Source organism: Rhinatrema bivittatum, chromosome 5, assembly GCF_901001135.1.
Source record: "Rhinatrema bivittatum chromosome 5, aRhiBiv1.1, whole genome shotgun sequence".
Classification (NCBI taxonomy): Eukaryota; Metazoa; Chordata; class Amphibia; order Gymnophiona; family Rhinatrematidae; genus Rhinatrema; species Rhinatrema bivittatum.
In genome coordinates, this window is record NC_042619.1 from 352875131 (window position 1) to 352894896 (window position 19766).

At 41.3% G+C, this 19766-nt stretch overlaps 1 protein-coding gene and 1 long non-coding RNA gene across 2 annotated transcripts in view; one reads left to right on the forward strand and one right to left on the reverse strand.

Annotated features, from left to right (window-relative positions):
- Positions 1–14881, forward strand: part of LOC115093028 — an 81547-nt gene extending 66666 nt beyond the window's left edge. Inside the window, exons 6-7 of the long non-coding RNA XR_003857148.1 lie at positions 14318–14664; positions 14782–14881. This is a non-coding gene — a long non-coding RNA (uncharacterized LOC115093028). The remainder of the gene's footprint in view (positions 1–14317; positions 14665–14781) is intronic.
- GRK1 (G protein-coupled receptor kinase 1) overlaps positions 1–19766 on the reverse strand; it is a 42427-nt gene that overhangs the window by 18685 nt on the left and 3976 nt on the right. The window contains exons 2-4 of the mRNA XM_029604622.1: positions 13134–13261; positions 10841–10998; positions 2882–2965 (exon numbers count right to left, since the gene is read on the reverse strand). Of these exons, the coding sequence (XP_029460482.1) occupies positions 2882–2965; positions 10841–10998; positions 13134–13261 (370 nt within the window). The remainder of the gene's footprint in view (positions 1–2881; positions 2966–10840; positions 10999–13133; positions 13262–19766) is intronic.

Here is a 19766-nt window from a genome sequence, read left to right on the forward strand (position 1 = left end):
CAAAAAGTCATAATAAAAACTTTTTAAAATATATCCAAAGCAAGAAACCTGTGAGGGAGTCGGTTGGACCATTAGATGACCAAGGGGTTAAAGGGGCTCTTAGGGAAGATAAGGCCATTGCAGAAAGACTAAATGAATTCTTTGCTTCCGTGTTTACTAATGAGGATGTTGGGGAGATACCAGTTCCGGAGATGGTTTTCAGGGGTGATGAGTCAGACAAACTGAACGAAATCACTGTGAACCTGGAAGATGTAGTAGGTCAGATTGACAAACTAAAGAGTAGCAAATCACCTGGACCGGATGGTATGCATCCTAGGGTACTAAAGGAACTCAAAAATGAAATTTATGATCCATTAGTTAAAATTTGTAACCTATCATTAAAATCATCCATTGTACCTGAAGACTGGAGGGTGGCCAATGTAACCCCAATATTTAAAAAAGGCTCCAGGGGCGATCCGGGTAACTATAGACCAGTGAGCCTAACTTCAGTGCCGGGAAAAATAGTGGAAACTATTCTCAAGATCAAAATCGTAGCGCATATAGAAAGACATGATTTAATGGAACAAAGTCAACACGGATTTACCCAAGGGAAGTCTTGCTTAACAAATCTGCTTCATTTTTTTTGAAGGGGGTTAATAAACATGTGGATAAAGGTGAACCGGTAGATTAGTGTATTTGGATTTTCAGAAGGCGTTTGACAAAGTTCCTCATGAGAGGCTTCTACGAAAACTAAAAAGTCATGGGATAGGAGGTGATGTCCTTTCATGGATTACAAACTGGTTAAAAGACAGGAAACAGAGAGTAGGACTAAATGGTCAATTTTCTCAGTGGAAAAGGGTAAACAGTGGAGTGCCTCAGGGATCTGTACTTGGACCGGTGCTTTTCAATATATATATATATAAATGATCTGGAAAGGAATACGACAAGTGACATTATCAAATTTGCGGATGATACAAAATTATTCAGAGTAGATAAATCACAAGCAGACTGTGATACATTACAGGAGGACCTTGCAAGACTGGAAGATTGGGCATCCAAATGACAGATGAAATTTAATGTGGACAAGTGCAACGTGTTACATATAGGGAAAAATAACCCTTGCTGTAGTTACTCGATGTTAGGTTCCATATTAGGAGCTACCACTCAGGAAAAAGATCTAGGCATCATAGTGGATAATACTCTAAAATCATCGGCTCAGTGTGCTGCAGCAGTCAAAAAAGCAAACAGAATGTTAGTATTATTAAGAAGGGAATGGTTAATAAAACGGAAAATGTCATAATGCCTCTATATCGCTCCATGGTGAGACCGCACCTTGAATACTGTGTACAATTCTGGTCGCCGCATCTCAAAAAAGATATAGTTGCGATGGAGAAGGTACAGAGAAGGGCAACCAAAATGATAAAGGGGATGGAACAGCTCCCCTATGAGGAAAGGCTGAAGAGGTTAGGGCTGTTCAGCTTGGAGAAGAGATGGCTGAGGTGGGATATGATAGAGGCCTTTAAGATCATGAGAGGTCTTGAATGAGTAGATGTGACTCGGTTATTTACACTTTCGAATAATAGAAGGACTAGGGGGCATTCCATGAAGTTAGCAAGTAGCACATTTAAGACTAATCGGAGAAAATTCTTTTTCACTCAACGCACAATAAAGTTCTGGAATTTGTTGCCAGAGGATGTGGTTAGTGCAGTTAGTGTAGCTGGGTTCAAAAAAGGTTTGGATAAGTTCTTGGAGGAGAAGTCCATTAACGGCTATTAATCAAGTTTACTTAGGGAATAGCCACTGCTATTAATTGCATCAGTAGCATGGGATCTTCTTAGTGTTTGGATAATTTCCAGGTTCTTGTGGCCTGGTTTGGCCTCTGTTGGAAACAGGATGCAGGGCTTGATGGACCTTTGGTCTGACCCAGCATGGCAATTTCTTATGTTCTTAAGGGAGCCCCGTGCTGGAGGCGGGGGCTGCATGAGTGATCACAAGGCCTACCCAGTCTACCATTTTCTCTTATTACAGCATCGCTGCAGATCCTGCTTGAGTCCATCACTTCTCCACAAGTAAACGTAATCTCTGCTTCTCTCAAGCTTCCCCATTTTCCAGGCCTACTTACTGCACTGCCTCACATCCTAATTGATCTCCGACTTCACTGTTCTTGGAACGTTCTATACTTGTCTTTTGCTTTCTGGAATTTCAATACATTTTTACCTGTACAGTTTGCATTGATGGGCTATTTTAGGCATCCTTTATAATAATCTAACCTAGTAAGACAATTAAAGGAGTGTTGAGGTAGTGAGGAGGTTGCACTGATGCAGTAGCTACAATAATGTGCTGGTAAGCCACCGTTGCTAGTTACATTGTATAACATTCCCTCCATAATCTACTCTCTCCTGACAAAAATCCAATTCAGTTTAAGATGAAGAAATGCAAAAAGCCATTTTACAAATGGACAGTAGGGAATTTTAGCATGGTGTCCTTAGAACATTGATAGCATAAGAAGCACAACACCTCTGTGATACCTACATAGGAAGAAAATACAATGATTTAATGCAGGCAAAATTACTAGTACTTTACTTTTTATGGAATAAAATCTTATCTCTGTATTGTAGTATTGCATAAAGAAGAAAAGATAAATAGAAAAGAATACACGTGAAATAGCTGTTAACAGTTTCCGTATTCACTTTTAAAATACAAACTAGTGAAATCTTAGCTGGATTGAGATGTTATGAGTACTATAAGTTTAACATCTAAACAATGTATACCAAATACAATATGAAAAAGACCCTTTAGGTTATATACAGTGACATGGGAAATCAGGCCGAAGATGGAAATGTGTGCACCTTCTGCCTTCTTTCCCAGCACACCATACTGCTTTTGACAATAAGCTGCTTACCAGAGGTTCCCGCGTAACCCTTTGTTTTTGACTTTTTCTCCTTCAATTCAACGGCAAGCCCAAGGTCAGAGATACGAACGTTACCTGAAAAATAAACATAGTCTCTGCTCAGACCACGAGGAACATAAACAAAGAAGCCTGACCGGCTGTGCCAAGCACCTCCCTGGTGCCTTGAAAGTGTAATATTTGTCGTTGGACTTCTTAGCTCTGTCATGTGTTCTGCTTTGGGGCTCAAGGGTTTTATAGTGCGGTGTATTCATTTTACATACTATGAAACTGAACCCCCCCTCCCCCCTGGAGAAGCATGCTAAAGACCTCATTGACCTAGAGCAACCTTGGCAAGATTCCCTAAAGGATTCTCTCTCAATCAATACCAATGGTAGAATTCTGCAAGGGCCTTGAAAAGAAACAGCGCAGAATAGTCATAAGCTGTAGGTTTATGAGGGAAATCTAAGAACACTCTTTGGGTAACTGCAGAAACCCAAAAGCAGCTGCCTGCTGACTTCTTCCACAGAAATGTAGAGGCTTTAAGCAGTTTTCCCCATACCACCAATCATTCAGGTAAAAAGGAAAGTCTAGAACGAACAGGTCCTAAGAAGGATGTTCAATTAGAATGGCATTTACAGCTCTGCCCTTCTTGAATCTCCAATGTAATATTGACCATTTGCTATTTTATGCATTAGGGAATGTGCACAACATGTACCCTGCGGACACTCCAGCCATTGGGTGAAATCAGGCAGCCTGGCACCCAACGTGCAAACTTCACACTTGGGCACATGGAAGCAGTGACTTTTTAATCAGTGTGCTGTAACTGAATGGCTTCAGAACCGAGGGCAAGAGAATTGCTTCTAAAGAATCAGGATAAGTTAATATTAGCACTTTTTTAACAACATTTAAGAAAGACTAAACTGCTGGAAATACCATCCTTTCAATAACGCATCAAGATGAGGTCCCTGTTTACTGTGTGATAAAGCAAGACACTAATCCTGGGGTCGAAATTAGATTATACTTTCCTTGCTACCAGCTCCAGCTTTACATGTTGGCTCATAATTAGTTAATTTTTTTTCCATTCTCAAGTACTAGCTATCTTATTCTGCCTTGTCGATTCTGAAAGTCAAACATGCAGTGCAAACACATTATTGTACAACATGCAAAAACCAAGAGAACTGGAACACGGGCCAACAAACGTCAAACCAAGTGGCGATTTATCCTCTGACCCCATATTTCCAGCATTGTGGCCCTATAAGCAGATGCTGGTGCAGGTAGGGGAGGGGGGAGATAAAATTGGCTCAGGATACTGAAAAGTTTCAAAGCTGAAATAATACTAAAAGAAGGGGGACAACTCCATGAAACTAACAATCAGCAGATTCAAAACAAACTGTAAAATGTACTTTTTCACACAGCAGACCATCAAGATGTGGAATCTGTTGCCAAGAAGACTAGCAGAACAGGGTTTAAAAGAGCTTTGGACAAGTTCCTGGAGGATAAGTCTATAACTGGTAATTGCCAGGTTCATGTGACCTGGTTTGGCCTCTGTTGGAAACAGGATGCTGGGCTTGATGAACCCTTGGTCTGACCCAGTATGGCAACTTATGTTCTTATGTTCGAACAACACATTATTAGCCAGGTAAACTAAAAGAAAGATATTGCTATCCCTGGGAGTGAGTAACAGGAATTAGGTCTACTTTATGGGATCTGCCAGGAACATGCGACCTGGAGTGGCCATTGTCAGAGATAGTATACTGGGCTCGATGGACCTTGGTCTGACCCAGCATGGCCTATTCTTATGTTCTTTGTAAGCCACAATGTTTTCAGTTGCATTTAATAAAGATTTTATCATCATCATCTTTTACTGGCACCACTGAACCCAAGGGCAGTGCATAACTGAAACCTGGCTAAACGACAAGGATAATGTACTATTAAACCAATTATTATATCCAAATTGCAATCTATTCCATATACCAAGACAAAAAAAGCAAAGGTGGAAGCTTGCTAATAATCTGCAAAAAAAGAACTCAAATTAACACTAAAGAAAACTAACATCTACCTGTCCTATAAAATAGACATTTTAAAGTCAAAACAAATCAACATCGGATTAGTATACTGCCCTCTAGGCCTTCTCCAAAAAACTGCTTTAGCCACTCTTGCTTTGTGGCCTTTCAAGGCCTTTCCTTGTGTTCCCATGTGGCCTCCGAGCCTGCTGATTCTAGTTCTGCCTAGCTTGTTTCTATGGCCTCTGTGCCTTCTGATCCTGTCTTTTTCCTTGCCCTGTGGCCTGCAAGCCTTCTGACCTGCCTTGCCTTTATGGCCTATTCTAGGCCTCTCTCAGCCTTGCCCCTTGGGGCTTTCCTTGCCTACACTGCCTTTGGTCATTATATGTTCCATGTTCTGTATAGTCCTTGTCTGGGTTTGTCCTGTTTTGCCTCAGTTTCTGTTTCTGTGTTCCAGTTCCACCCTTACCCACACTCATTTCCAGTGTTCCTGAGTTCACCCTTACCTCCATGCAACTTTAGTCTGTTCCTGAGTCCCATTCCAGCCTGCACTTCGACTTAGAGCTCCGGCCCAGCCTGCACTTGTTGATTGCTCCATCTTCACCGGATCCACCCACACTTAGTTCCTGTCTTGCTGCCCTGCACCACTCCAAGAGGTGGTATCCACAATACCCCCTCTATAGCTGCCCTCACCACATTTTCAACAACTGATTCTGAGGAAGAATCTCGTCTGTGATTCCCTGAATCAAAAATTGAAGAGCTAGTGGCTGTGAAAATTTGGGAGGTCAGATGATGCTGATGTTGTTGAGAGCAACTCCCAGGAAGATCAGACTGCATAGGTAGAGAGCGCGAGTGGATACCTCTGGCATTTTTCCTCACATTACACCCTCAACTTCAACTCCAGTGCCTGCATCAACCCCAAGCATGTAGAGAAGAGATCGCGCAACACCTTAAAGTGAGAGAGGACCTGCGCTTCAGTCTGTGTATTCACTGCAGTAAAGACATCAATCGAGGGAAGTAAGTGGGACATTTGACAAACACACTGGTATACAGCATCTCCTGCACCTGCCAGCAATGGATTCAGGAAAGGTGGCTGTACTAGCCTGGGGACGCCTTCTGCCACTCAAAATAAAAGCCAGAGGAAAGAGGTTGAAAAGGGAAAGACCTTTCCCCCAAGCTGATCCCCATGGCCCCTTCCCTCCAGTCAGGTGACAGGCAACTGCAGCGGCAACCCACCATAGAGAAAATTGAGTGGCGCTCTGTATCACTGCCCTGGGGCAAGAGACAGACAGCACTGAAAGTAGTAATGAGGAGCAGCAGCGAAATGATTGCCCTGGCTGACCAGCCCCTGCAGGTAGTGGAGGACATGGGCTTTAAGCATCTGCTGCATGTGATAGCCCCCAGTTACAGAGTGCCCTCCAAGATGACATTCAGTAAGCAGGTTATCCCTACCCTGCACAACTATTGCTGTCGTCACATGCAGGTATAGCTGGCTAAGGCAGAGGGGAGTAGCATACGTTTCACCAATGACATTTTGACCTTCAGGAATGGTACAAATCTCTCCCTGATGGCACACTGGTGGGACCTGGCAAAGAAAGGGGGGCAAGTAGCAACTCTATCGGGGACCAAGCATCAGGATGCAGGTGGGCTGTACTGCACACCCAGGTGATGGATAGTTCTCATACCTAACACAATAGTATATCAGTCCTAGGAAAGATGCTGGAGGATTGGCAGCTAGACTGGAGAGGCAGGAGGAATCGGGCAAGTTTCTTTGTGACAGAGCATGGGAAAAATATGATAAACACAATGGGGATTTTTTCAGGGTATCTGTTGCTTTGCACATTTGCTACACCTATTACTGAGGTATGCCCTGGAACTTGGACCCAAGGACTATGGTAATCTATTCCTGAAGAACCTGATAGAAAAGTGCAGAAAAATATCAGGGCATTTCAATAGAAGTATGTGTGGCGGAAGTGTTTGATTCAAGATGTTGGCACCCACTGTAATTCCACCTATCTGATGCAGAGGTTCGAGGGGTAGCAGACCCCCCTTCATGATCTGCCTCTGGAAACAGAGATAGCTTTGGATCGTCCCCTGGGGCATCATGATTCGGTAGTGATGAGGCAACTGATACAAATCTCGAAGCCCTTCAAAGATGCCACTGAAGTGCCAACCTGGGTGGGGTCATCCCTATAGTAAATATTCTGGGGGAAAAGTTAAAGAATTTCCATGAGAAAGAGGGAATGAAAGAAGAAGGTTTGCAGTTTGTGAACTGCTTGCAGCAGCAGATGCAAGTGAGTCTGAAACCTCCAGCAGAAAAGATATATGCATGCTTTCCATACTTTGTGATCCACAGGTGAAAGGGAGTCTCATCCTCTAGTCGCAGTATCTCACATACATGAAGTAGATATGGATAACTAGGGTGTGTGACTAAGTGTCAGAGGCAAAAGCACAGTGGGAAGGTAGCACAGGAAAGGGTGGCTACCCAAGAGAGCCATGCAAGCAGGAGCAGTACTCTATCAGCTAGCAATTCCTTCTTCTCAATATGCCAAAGTAATGCTCACCCCCCCCCCCCCCCCAGAACCATCTCTTCTGAAAAAGGCCATAACTAAGGCAGCTGCCAAAAGAGACCCGTGGCCCACCCCAGCAAAGTAGAATGCAGCAGAAATTTCTATGCTACGCTATATCACAGAGCCTATTGAGGACAGATACAGATCTGCTGGCATATTGGGCACACAAGTCAGCAGTCTGGGCAGACCTAACCAAGGTGGCTCAGCGCATCTTCTTACCCACCAACCAGTGTGCCCAATAAACATGTCTTCTGAATGGCAGAACACATTGGGGTAGATTTTCAAAGGGGTATGCGCGTAAGATACGCACGTATCCCCCGAAAACCTACCCCAAACCCCTCCTGCGCGCGCCGAGCCTATTTTGCATAGGCTCGGCGGCGCATGCAAGCCCCAGTATGCAAGTAAGTCCCGGGGCTTGCATGGAGGGGCATGTCAGGGGCGTGTCGGGAGTGATGCGGCGTTTTGGGGGCGTGTCCGGGGGCATGGTGCGGCGTTTTGGGGGCGTGTCCGGGGGCATGGTTCCGGCCTGGGGCCGGAACCATGCCCCCGGACACGCACCAGGCGCGAACAAAAGTACGCGTGTGCGCAGATTTATAAAATCTGCCCCAGCGTGAGCCCTCAACATTCAAGGTTAGTGCCAGACTTAACAGAAAAGTTGATATTTTTGAAAATTAATCTGCCTTTGCTGGGCTTTCCAGAATGTCCATGGAAGTGCAAGATGACTGAAAGCATCTTGGAGGTCTTGTTTCCATTCTGTGTAGCTGCCATGATGTACCAGCTTAGTTGTCTTGCATGCAAATATGTATCTGCCATGCCTGAGATATATCAGTTTAGGGATATCATTGCAACTCTGCCTAGCCCCAGATGCACTGAACATGTATACTTTTCCTACCTATTTTTTTTAAATATATACATATACATTTTGTGCACAAAAATAAAGTGGGACTTGCATAAATCAGGATTTACACTCGTAGGGCGGTATATTTTAAAACATGCGTGCATACCTTAAATTGCCAGTTTTACTAATTACTCCACCATTTCACCCAGTCCCTCTCCGGGTCATTGAGACCCTCCTAATTCTTCAGCCTCCATTCACCTAGACCTCCCACTTGGCCAATAGTACACAATAAACATGTTTAATACCACTTACACAAGATAATTAGGTGAAAAATTATGCAAGTAGATTGGCAAATCAATATACATAAGTGTCTTAAAAAATAGCAATTTACATTCATAAATGTTGGAACCGCTCAGAAATACCCCGACTGCACCCTTATTACGTGCTTATATGTGCGCACAAAAAAAGCAAAAACACGGCATATGTTTGAGGTTTATAAAATAGCATGTACGCATGCAGATGCTACTTATGCATGTAAATGCTAAATTTTTACACATGTCTTTGAAAAGTAACCCTTAGTGTTTCATAAATAACAAAATAATAAGCAAAACTATTTTTAAAAGTAAAATTACTCTTTTTTTAGCCTTTTAAAAAATGTAATATATAGTGGGCCCGATATTCAAAGCACGTTCAATGTTATTTAGCCGGATAAGCATGACTTATGCAGCTAAGTAGCAGCCACTGAATATATGTCTACATTCAGCGGCTCCCCTTTAGCCATATAAGTTCCTTATACAGCTAAAAGTTACACACACAAAAAGTAGGCGTGTACTGAGAGGATCGGAGGTGGAGCAAGTTAGCCATATAAGTTTACATGCCCCATAGAGCAGGTCTAAACTTAGCTGCACATTTAAAGCAGCCAATAAATAATTTAAAAAAAAATGCAGCCAAATGAGGAGGTTGAACGGGGGTCAGTGCTGATCCCCTTTTCAACCCAAGGCTGCCAATCAAGTCGTCCCTGACTCCCCTAAAATAGAAAAAAATGTTTACATTATAGCCCGGATTTTAAACGCCTTGTGCGCGTAAAATCCTGGCTTTACGCCCATGGCCGGGCCTCGCGCGCACTGAGCCAATTTTCGAAGGGGCCCGGCCATGCATATAAAGCCTGGTATGCGGACAAGTGCGGGCCGGGGGGGGGGGGGCTGGGCAAGGGGCGGGCCAGGACAGTGTTATTGTTTGCTGTCCCGAAGACCCGGGAGCTGAAGTAAGTTGTGAAACAACGCAAAGAAAAATAAAAAGGTAGGGTTTAGGGGGTGGGAAGGAGAGTGGAAGGGGAAGGGAGGTTAGGTAGGGGGGTAGGGAAGTTTGGAACTGGGGAAGGCCAGAATGCATCGCCGCATCGAAATTGCATTACTACCCTCCACACACACACATACACGTGCAGATTATAAAATCTGGCGTGCATGTGTGCGTGGCCCCTGGCGCATTGGCTCGTCCATGTGCATCCCTTGCCCCTCCTCATTTGGCCACAAGTATTTTTTATTGGGGGGGGGTCAGCGGCTCTTTAAGTCGATGGCGATCCTGTGAGATTTGGACTGCCATTTTGTTAAAGGGCCACTCGCTGCGTTCTTTCGTGTTGTGGTATTTGGCCACAATGTGTTTTCAGGGTAGGGGCCACACTATCATGGTGACATCCCCCCCAATAATAGTGGGACCCCCTTGCAAAAAAAAAAATAAAAAATCCCAACTTGATGAATCTAGGGGTAAGCTATTTACACGGGCAGCTTTGAATACCTATCCCAGTAAATACTGAATTACAGACCTTCAGGATTTCCATTGCTAATGCTAAGATGGGTTAAAATGTCCTTGATTGACTTAATATCACAATTCTCCTCACTAGAGAAATAACTACCTATAAATAAATCTCTCTTGTGGTCATTCTTTAATACAAGGTTATCTTTAGGTAGGTTTGAAATGTGCAAGTACTTAAGGCCCCATGACTGGAAAGGCCTCATGATAATTACACTCTTATAGAGTGGGTCAGCAGCAGGAAGAGGGTCGGGCTTACTGATCCTTACCTCTTTCATATACCAACTCTCTCCCAACGTGAGATATTGTTCCCATTGCATTGGGTGACATTGGTCTGATTAAAAAGAACTTCAAGGTGCACATCTAGACGTTGCCTGTGCATATAACACCCTATGAACTTCAGAAGGAAGTTCCCTTTGGCACAATGCAAGTCCTAAGGGCCATTCGTTATAAATTAGAGATTGAGATCAGATTCAACATATCTTGGGCTTAGGGGGTGAGATTCATTCCTGCCAGGTTAGGCACAAAATTAACCCATTTGGAGACCTTACCCCACGAGACGCGCTACTGGAACCGTTTGTGGGTCTGTCCGCTAGAAAGGTTGTGATGGCAGCAGGATTTCAGTGAGCGCAGTGCCTCTTAAAAGCCCCACACTTCATCAGTACACCAGGCCCCCACTTCAGCAGGATACTTACGAGACACAGAAAAATTCCTTCAGAAAAAAGAAAGAAAGAAAAAAAAAACACCATACCATCATTGTCCAGCAACACATTCTCTGGTTTGAGGTCTCTGTAAATGATCCTGTTCTGATGCAAGTGTTCCATGCCACAGATGATCTGAGCAGTGTAGAATGCAGCTCTCAGTTCATCAAAGCCTGGGTTTTCTTCATCAACATTATAAATGTGAAACCTACGCAAGCAAATCCAAGGGACAATCTTTTAAGCAAGGCACATGCCATGTGAAAAAAATAAAAAAAAGTGTGAACATAACTAAAATAGAAGTAAATAAACTAATACTGTAAGACAAGCACTGCATCAAATTATTATTCAGTGTTCTGAATCCTAACAATATGCTAATTTGGAAAACATTTCACAAATGAAGCATGCTTATGTTATCTTTTTTTAAAAAAGAAATAAATAAAAATGAACGTCATTCAAATTAAAAAGCAAAAAAACAGATTTTTTTTTCCCATAAGCACAGATTGAGAAAAAGTCCTTTTAGAATTACCCTTTTACTCTCATAATACACTGCAAGCTAAACTGTCACTGCACAGGCCAGGCAGTTTGTACATGTTGATTTCATCTAAGACGGCTAATTGCAAAAAATATTGTGAAAGACTGTAAGGGCTCTACCTCAAATGGAGGCATGCACAATTCAGGAATAATGATAATAGACCAAACTAAAACTAAATGATTAAAATAATGCCAGGAAAAAAAAAAAAAGAGAGATTGGTTTTAAGTATACAACAGTGGAAAAAAATGTTTTGGGAAAACCTCTCCTGTAACTACTTAACAGATTGGTAATACGATCATCTCAGATGTATTTTTTTTAACTAAACATTTTAAATGATATCATCTCTAGAATCATTTGTCTCATAAAATATCACTGGAAATCTAAGAATCGTAACTTTCTGATTGGGAATGGCACCTTGGGACAAACAGCGCTAAAAATATCATTAGTTTTAAGAAAACATATGATATCTGTTTACGGGTCCTAAAGCTTAACTGATTAATTAAGCCCTTCAAAGCAAATACATATTAGTTTATAACTGCAATAATCTTCCCTGGACTCGACAAATGCTCTAGCCATTAAGAACATAAGATATGCCTTGCTGAGCCAGACAAAAGGCCCATCAAGTCCTGCATAGTATCTCAAACAGCGGTCAATCCCGGTTACAAGTATCCGGCATAGCCCAAAAAGTAGATTCATTCCTTGTTGCTCACTCAAAGGGATAAGCAGTGGCTTTCCCCAAATCAGCCTGGCTAATAATGGTTCATGAACCCTTCCCTCTAGGAAGTTGTCCAAACTCTTGATTGTGCGCTGAGTAAAGAGCACCCCTACAAAAAATCCTCAAATTTGAACAGGAGCAAATGATTTATGCAATCGTATGCTTAAAGTGATGAGTAACGTAATGGGGTGAGCCATTTTCCAAACCATAATCTTGCGTACATAGATATTTGCATATGCAAATTATCTGAAAAATGCCCTTCATCAATATGGCTAAAAGCATATTGAAGAATAATGAATGCTTTTAGCCACATTTAGAAGTGGTCTCTTTAGATCAGAGGAGGAAGATAACCCATATAGATTGTATTTGCAATTCTACACCGGTTATTTTCCATGGAAAAAAAGTCTGCATAAAAAAAAGCAGAAGCAGATATCTGCCATTTTCAGAAAGAGTTCACGCACATTCCAATCGTGTTTGAAAGTTGCAGTGGGGACAAGGACTGCAGGTTAAAAATACCCATGGATTTTGCCCCAGTCTGGACAGTCTGAAAATTGCCCTCTATATTTGGTAGAGGTGTGCAATGTTTATTTTATTCGTTTCAGGCTTCATTTCGAGGCCCCCTGCGGGAAATTTCATTTTTCCCATGGTTCAGGGGGTTTTTTCGGGGGGGGGGGGGGCCCAATTTTCAAGTTAGTACGCGCTAACTCCCTTTAGTGCGCGCTAACAGGTTAAAGTTAGTGCACGCTAACAGGAGTTAGCACGCGCTACCATTAATGCTCGCTAACCCGAAAAACTAATTTTTCCAAAATTTCGGAAAAATTCCATTCGTTTTTCAGTTCCCCCGAACCATACCGAATTAGGCAATGTCATTGAAATTGCCTAATTTGGGGAAAACAAATTCACTCCTCTAATATTTGGCCCCTTTAAATTTACTCTCACAGAAGTTGGCACCTCCATCACCAGGTGATTAATTGCTGCAAATTTTCAAATCTAAAGGGAAGTCTATAAGTCAACTTATGCTCTAGTGAACGTCATGCAGTTATAACAATTCAGTTCAATAGAATAGAACGTAATTAAATGCAATGTAAAAATTTACCTCAGATCTCCTCCATTCATGATGGTCATTACCAAGCAGATGTCAGTCTTGCTTTGAAACGCATAGGCCAAAGAGACAATAAACCTACTATGAACCTTTGCAAGAATCCTCTTCTCCACCATAGCTCCCTATAAAACAAGCCCGTGTATGAGCACCCATCATTACATAGCAATGTAGTTGTTCTTTGTCCACAAAGATTTAAAGAACTCTTAACAGTTGTACAGTATATATATTATAATGATGTTATTTAGAAACATATAAAATTCAGCAATTAAGTATGTAGAAGAAAAAAAAAAAGAAAAGAGGTCAGGGAGAATACATAAACAAAATTAATGTACTATTACCCTCATCTATGTTACCAATAATTTTGGATTGCTGATGAACTTACGCATTGTGATACAAATGTGACATAGCGATGCAGGCAAAGGTGCAGAAATACCAAGACCTGGCTGAGTGCAGTGCAACGGTAGTTCTAAGAGGCACCTTCAATGTCACTATTGGTTGAAATGTTTGTTTTTAAATAAACTGTAAGATGCTCAGATTTTAATCATCAGATTCAGTTGGGTCATTTTAAGCTGCTATTAGTGTATCCAGTCTAGATAAACCAAACATTGTTTTCATGTAATAGCAGTTGCTGACAATGCCTCAGTTAGTCAGGAATTAGATCCCCAGGATGACACAAGGACATTTGTAACAGATCTCATATACCACACTCACAAAGCCTTATTTAAAAAAATGGCTTTTACCCATTCTGTGCCTTTAGAAAAAAAAAGTTTTATTGACTAAGGACCAAACTCTTTAATAGATTAGAGGTAAAAAAGTTGTTTTAAAGTTCTCCAAAAAATTCAGATTGATGGGAATAATTTCAGAGTGGAAAAGTAATTAGAGGATACTACTTTCTGTGATGGAATAAGATGTATTTATTTATTCATTTATTCAGTTCATTCACCCATCCATGCAGGTTCAAGGTGAAATACATATAGTCAACACTAAAATCCAATAGACATACATTAAATAAATAAATAAATAAATAAATAAATAAATACAACAACACAGTATTGAGATACACATGCAAATGCCTATACATTTAAAAGATATTTTCTTTATTATAATGCATGTAAAGCAGCAACTTATAATACTGGTATACTCTGGCACCTGTTAATGACCCTTGCCTATACTTGCAGACTAAATTATTAACCCATTGCTGGAGGGGAGAGCTACTTTGGAGCCTGACGGGGAGCAAACGTCGCCTCCTTTGGCTGAGGAAATATCTTTAAGCCCCGGTGCGCCTATGACACCCTTGCCGCCATTCACAGTGTCTGACCTTAATTTGATGGATTGAATATCTTCATTGACAACAGAACAAACCCGAGAGCAAAGATCTGATGCACCGAGAAAGGAAGCCATATTGACACCGCCTTCGAAGAGTCTCCGTTTGCAGGATTCCACGGGCTCCTTGGAAGTTCTGCATTTACCTATGGCTGGAAAGAGCAATGGGAACCTCATGGAAGTAGGAGAACCAGAATCCAAGGTATGCTCGATCTTACAAGCTCCCTTAGTTAAACCATTAGTAATAACTTTAGATTTTATTTGGAATGCTTTGACTTTGTTAGAAAAAGCTATTTCTTCTTTAACCCAAATCTTGAAGGAAACTAATACCAAGACGTTGGCAATGGAATCTCAAATTACATCTTTTGATTCTAAACTGAGAGATCTGGATACAAGAATGTCATCTGCTGAATCAGTTCAGAGCAAGTTGGTTCAATCTGATATCATTTATTCCAAGAAATTGGAAAATATGGAAAATTCTTTGAGAATTTTGAATTTAAGGGTTTTGGATTTTCTTTATCTTAAATTGATCTTTCCTAAGGACTTATTTAGAAAATATCTTAGATTCTCAAATTTCCAAATGAAGCAGTTCCAGCTATAACCCTCAATGAAACCATCCTCAAAAAACCCTCAATGAAACCATCCTTTTCTGGGAATCCTGCCTAGTCTCCATCAACTCCCTACTAACCGACCTACACCTTGCTCTCAACACCACCAAAACCGAACTACTCTTTATATCCAAGCAACCTGAACACGACACCTCCACCACACCACCGCACCCCTACATCTCCCCCACACTACCCCCCTCCGTGAGAGACCTGGGAGTCACTCTTGACCAACACCTGAATTTCAAGCCACACATCAAGTCCCTCCTCAAAGCAGGTTTCTACAAACTCCAGATCCTCAAAAAACTTAAGCCCTTACTCCATACTCAAGACTTCAGATTAGTCCTACAGTCCACCATTTTCTCCAAAGTGGACTACTGCAACGCCCTCCTACTAGGCCTCCCATTCTCCACCATCAAACCCCTACAAACGCTTCAAAACGCCATGGCTCGTATTCTTACTAACACACGTAAAAGAGAGCATATCACACCCATCTTAGTAGACCTACATTGGCTGCCCATCCAGTTCCGCTCCCAATACAAAACCCTTACTATTCTTCACAACACCCTCTACAAAAACAACTCCCCCTGGCTTAAAGAAATGCCCCACTTCCACCTCTCAACCCGACAGACTAGATCCACCTCCACAGGCACCCTCCACACTCCCCCCCTCAAAACTGCCCGCCTATCCACCACCAGAGAAAGAGCCTTCACCATCGCAGGCCCCGCCCTCTGGAATTCCCTCCCCACACACCTCCGTCTTGAACCCTCCCTAACCATCTTCAAAAAAGGCATTAAGACCTGGCTTTTCAGACAGGCTTACCACTGTTCCAGCCCCTCGTAGTCTACCCCCCTGAAACCCCCCTAGTTGCTCCCCCTGTCTCTCCCCTGTCTCACCTCCCTGAAACCTCCCTAGTCTCACCTTCAACCCACCCATACCCACCCTCCCTCCACCCTTTCCCTATACCCCCGCCCACCTATCACCCCATCCCCACCTATCTACCGTGCTCCACTGTACCCCCAGTTAAAACTTTCAACCTTTATGTTTAAATCATGATACCGTTACTACTTGCTATAACTGCTGTAAATAAGCTAATAGTTTATACATATGAGTTTATATATATGTGTTTAACTGTTTAATAAGTTATCAATATAATCCACCATGTTAAGCAACCTTTCTTGTAAATACTGATACGTTCCTTGTACCTTTCTCAACTGCTGTCTTTCCTCCTTTACCTCTCTCCCCCCCTCCCCCCCCCCCCCCTTTTTCGCTCTTGCTCCATTCCCCCACTCCCTGTTTTTTGTAATTTCCTCCTTCTCAAGTTTATTGTAAACCGGCGTGATGTGCTTGCACGAACACCGGTATATTAAAAGCTGTTAAATAAATAAATAAATAAATAAATAACAAAAATCTATTATCTACCTTTATCGATGGATTCAACTTTTGGGAACCAACCACCAGATATTTCTTTAAATCTCTTGGATATTCTGGAACTTTTTCAAGAGACTTATTTAGACAGGAGGAACGTTACTTGTGTCTTTTGCTTTTTTATCAGAAAGAAACTGTTTTGAGATTTTTCTTTCGTAATCAGTCACAATTATTTCATGGTCAGAAAGTCTAGATCTATCCAGATATAACAAGAATCACTCAAGAACAATGAAAGAAATCTCTTTCTATGAGAGCAGAAGTGGTATAATGGGGTGCCAGATTTAGTTTAAGATATCCATGCAAATGTTTAATTTTCAAAATTTTAAATACTTGTTCTTTGAGCCATCTCAGTTATGAGTCTTTCTGGATTCTCACTCCTAACTTTCCCCCTCATTTATCAAAATGCGCTACGGCATTTTTGCATGCGTTAAGGGCTTATCCAGGTAGAGAGTCCATCAAGCTAGGTTGAGAGAACATTGCACAAATCTCATCTTTGGGTGAGTTTCCTCACTCCGAGGGTCATCAAATCTTCACTAGAGAGCACTGTTCTGTTCATACGTCTCACTTTGAATGTCAAAGTGGCCCCTAACCCCTACACTAATACCTAAACATCACCTCGAGTTACTAGGTGGGCCTCCCATAGAGATATAAATACCTATCTAGTGTGAGAGCATTATGGCTAGTCTCTCTCTCTCTCTCTCTCCCTCCCTCCCTCCATGGTCCCCCCCAGTGGTTGTATGTAGGAAATACCACATTTTGGCACTTATCAAAGTGCAAAAAAGTTATCACAATTTGGGGTAACTTAGCTCTTCGCATAGGTATTAGTGCAAATTGCGATAAACTGCCTATTACCGTAAAACACACTCCTTTTTCTATCGCAGGCGATATTTAGTGCATTTTGATAAATCCAGGCCTTTGTCTTTCGTGAGGGGGGTCTGGCAATTTAAAATAGGAAGCAATTCCTTTTGTTTTATTTCCTTTGAACTCACTCTGTAAAACCCCTGGTCTCCCCCTTTTTCTTATTATAAAAGATACTTGGAATTTTTTTTCTCTCTAACAATTAGTTGTGATGTGAAATTGTTTCTGGTACAAGTTTACACTTGTGTTTATTTGAAAATCAAATAAAAATAAAAATAAATTATCAACCCATGCCGCATGTTATGAAGGCATATGTTGGAATCCCATGTTCTGATTAGTGGAGTAGCATAAACAGAAAAGAAAATTCCAGTACCTTTGTCAACTCATGATTTCTATTTCTTTAGAGGTATCAGAAAATCTGCACAGATTTCTCTCTTTCTAAAAGAATCTTTTTAGTATTGTGATGGGCATTCTAGGTTTGGCATTCCTTTTTATAGCAATGGTAGGTTAGAGGCTCAAGACTTGAAGAGGCTTTCAAATCAAATACTAAACACATTAAGGAAGGCGTTCTACAAAGTCACTGATATTTCATAACAACCAACATTTTGCTAATCTTTTTTTTTTTCGGGATAAAATTGCAACAAGGGTCACCTGCTCCGAATTTTTTTTTTTTTTTTTTTATAAGAACCTAAGGCTTGCCATACTGGGTCAGACCAAAGGTCTATCAAGCCTAGTATCCTGTTTGGGGACCTGTCTTGGCCATTGTTTGAAACAATCAATAGATTCCATACTGCTTATCCCAGGGATAAGAAGTGGATTTCTGTAACTCTACCTTAATAATTGTTTATGGATTTTTCCTCCAGAAACTTGTCCAAATCTTTTTTTAAATGCAGCTATTAGCTTTCACCACACCTTCGGGCAACGAATTCCAGTGCTTAATTATGCATTGAGTAAAGAAATATATTTTCTCTTATTTTCACTCAGCGCATAGTTAAGCTCCGGAATTCATTGCCAGAGGATGTGGTTACAGCAGTTAGTGTAACTGGGTTTAAAAAAGGTTTGGGTACATTCCTAGAGGAAAAATCCATAAACTGCTATTAATTAATAAGCAATAGTAGCTTGAGATGTATTTAATGTTTGGGTACTTGCCAGGTACTTGTGACTTGGCTTGGCCACTGTTGGAAACAGGATATTGGGCTTGATGGACTCTTACTGATCCAGTATGGCAATTTTATGTTCTTATGACACAAGGGTATATGATATTCTCTGTTTTATTCTTCATTCCTTTATATTTCCTAACTTTTTTTGTTTTCTTGGCTGCTGCTGAACATATCAACAAATTATCAACAATGATGCCTCGATCCTTTTCCTGAATGGTGATTCCTAATGTGGAACTTTGCATTGTGTAGCTATAATTTGGGTTACTCTTCCCTAAGTGCACCACTTTGCACTTGTCCACATTAAATTTCATTTGCCATTTGTATGCCCAGTCTCCCAGTTTTGCAAGGTTCTCTTGCAATTTCTCACGATTTTCTTGTGATTTAAAAATTTTGAATAATTTCATGTCATTGGCAAATTTGATCACCTTATTCATTGTCCCCCATTTCTAGGTCATTTATAAATATATTAAAAAGCAGTGGTCCCAGGTCAGATCCCCGGGGCAGTCCACTATTCACCTTTCTCCATTGGGAAAATTTAGAATTTAGCCTTACTCTGTTTTGTATCTTTTAACCAGTTTGTAATCCACAACAGGACACTGCCCCCTATCCAATGTCTTTTTCATTTCCTAAGAAGTCTCTCATGAGGGACTTTGTCAAATGCTTTCTGAAAATACAGATACATTTATCCACTGGCTCACCATTATCCACATGTTTATTTATTTTCACCTTCAACAAAATGTAGCAAATTAGAGAGACAAGACCTCCCTTGGTTAAAACCATGTTGGCTTTGTCCCATTAAACTATGCCTATCTATACTGTATGTTCAACAATTTTGTTCTTTATGATAGTTTCTACCATTTTGCCTGGTACAGATGTTAGACTCACCAGTCTATAGTTTCCTGGTTCACCCCTTGAGCCCCTTTTAAAAACTGGAGTTATATTGGCAACACGCCAATCTTCAGGTACCATAGACGATTTAAATGATAGTTTACAAATTTCTAATAATAGGTCCACAATTTCATTTTTCAGTTCTTTCAGCACTCTAGGATGTAGACCATCTGGTCCAGGTGATTTGCTACTCTTTAGTTTGTCAATTTTCCCTAACACATCTCCCAGGTTCACTGAAATTTGTTTCAGTTGTGCAGAATCATCTCCTTTGAATATTATTTCTAGTATGGGTCTCTCTTTTACATCTTCTTCAGTGTTGACCAAAGCAAAGAATTAATTCAGTCTCTCTGCTATGGCTTTGTCAT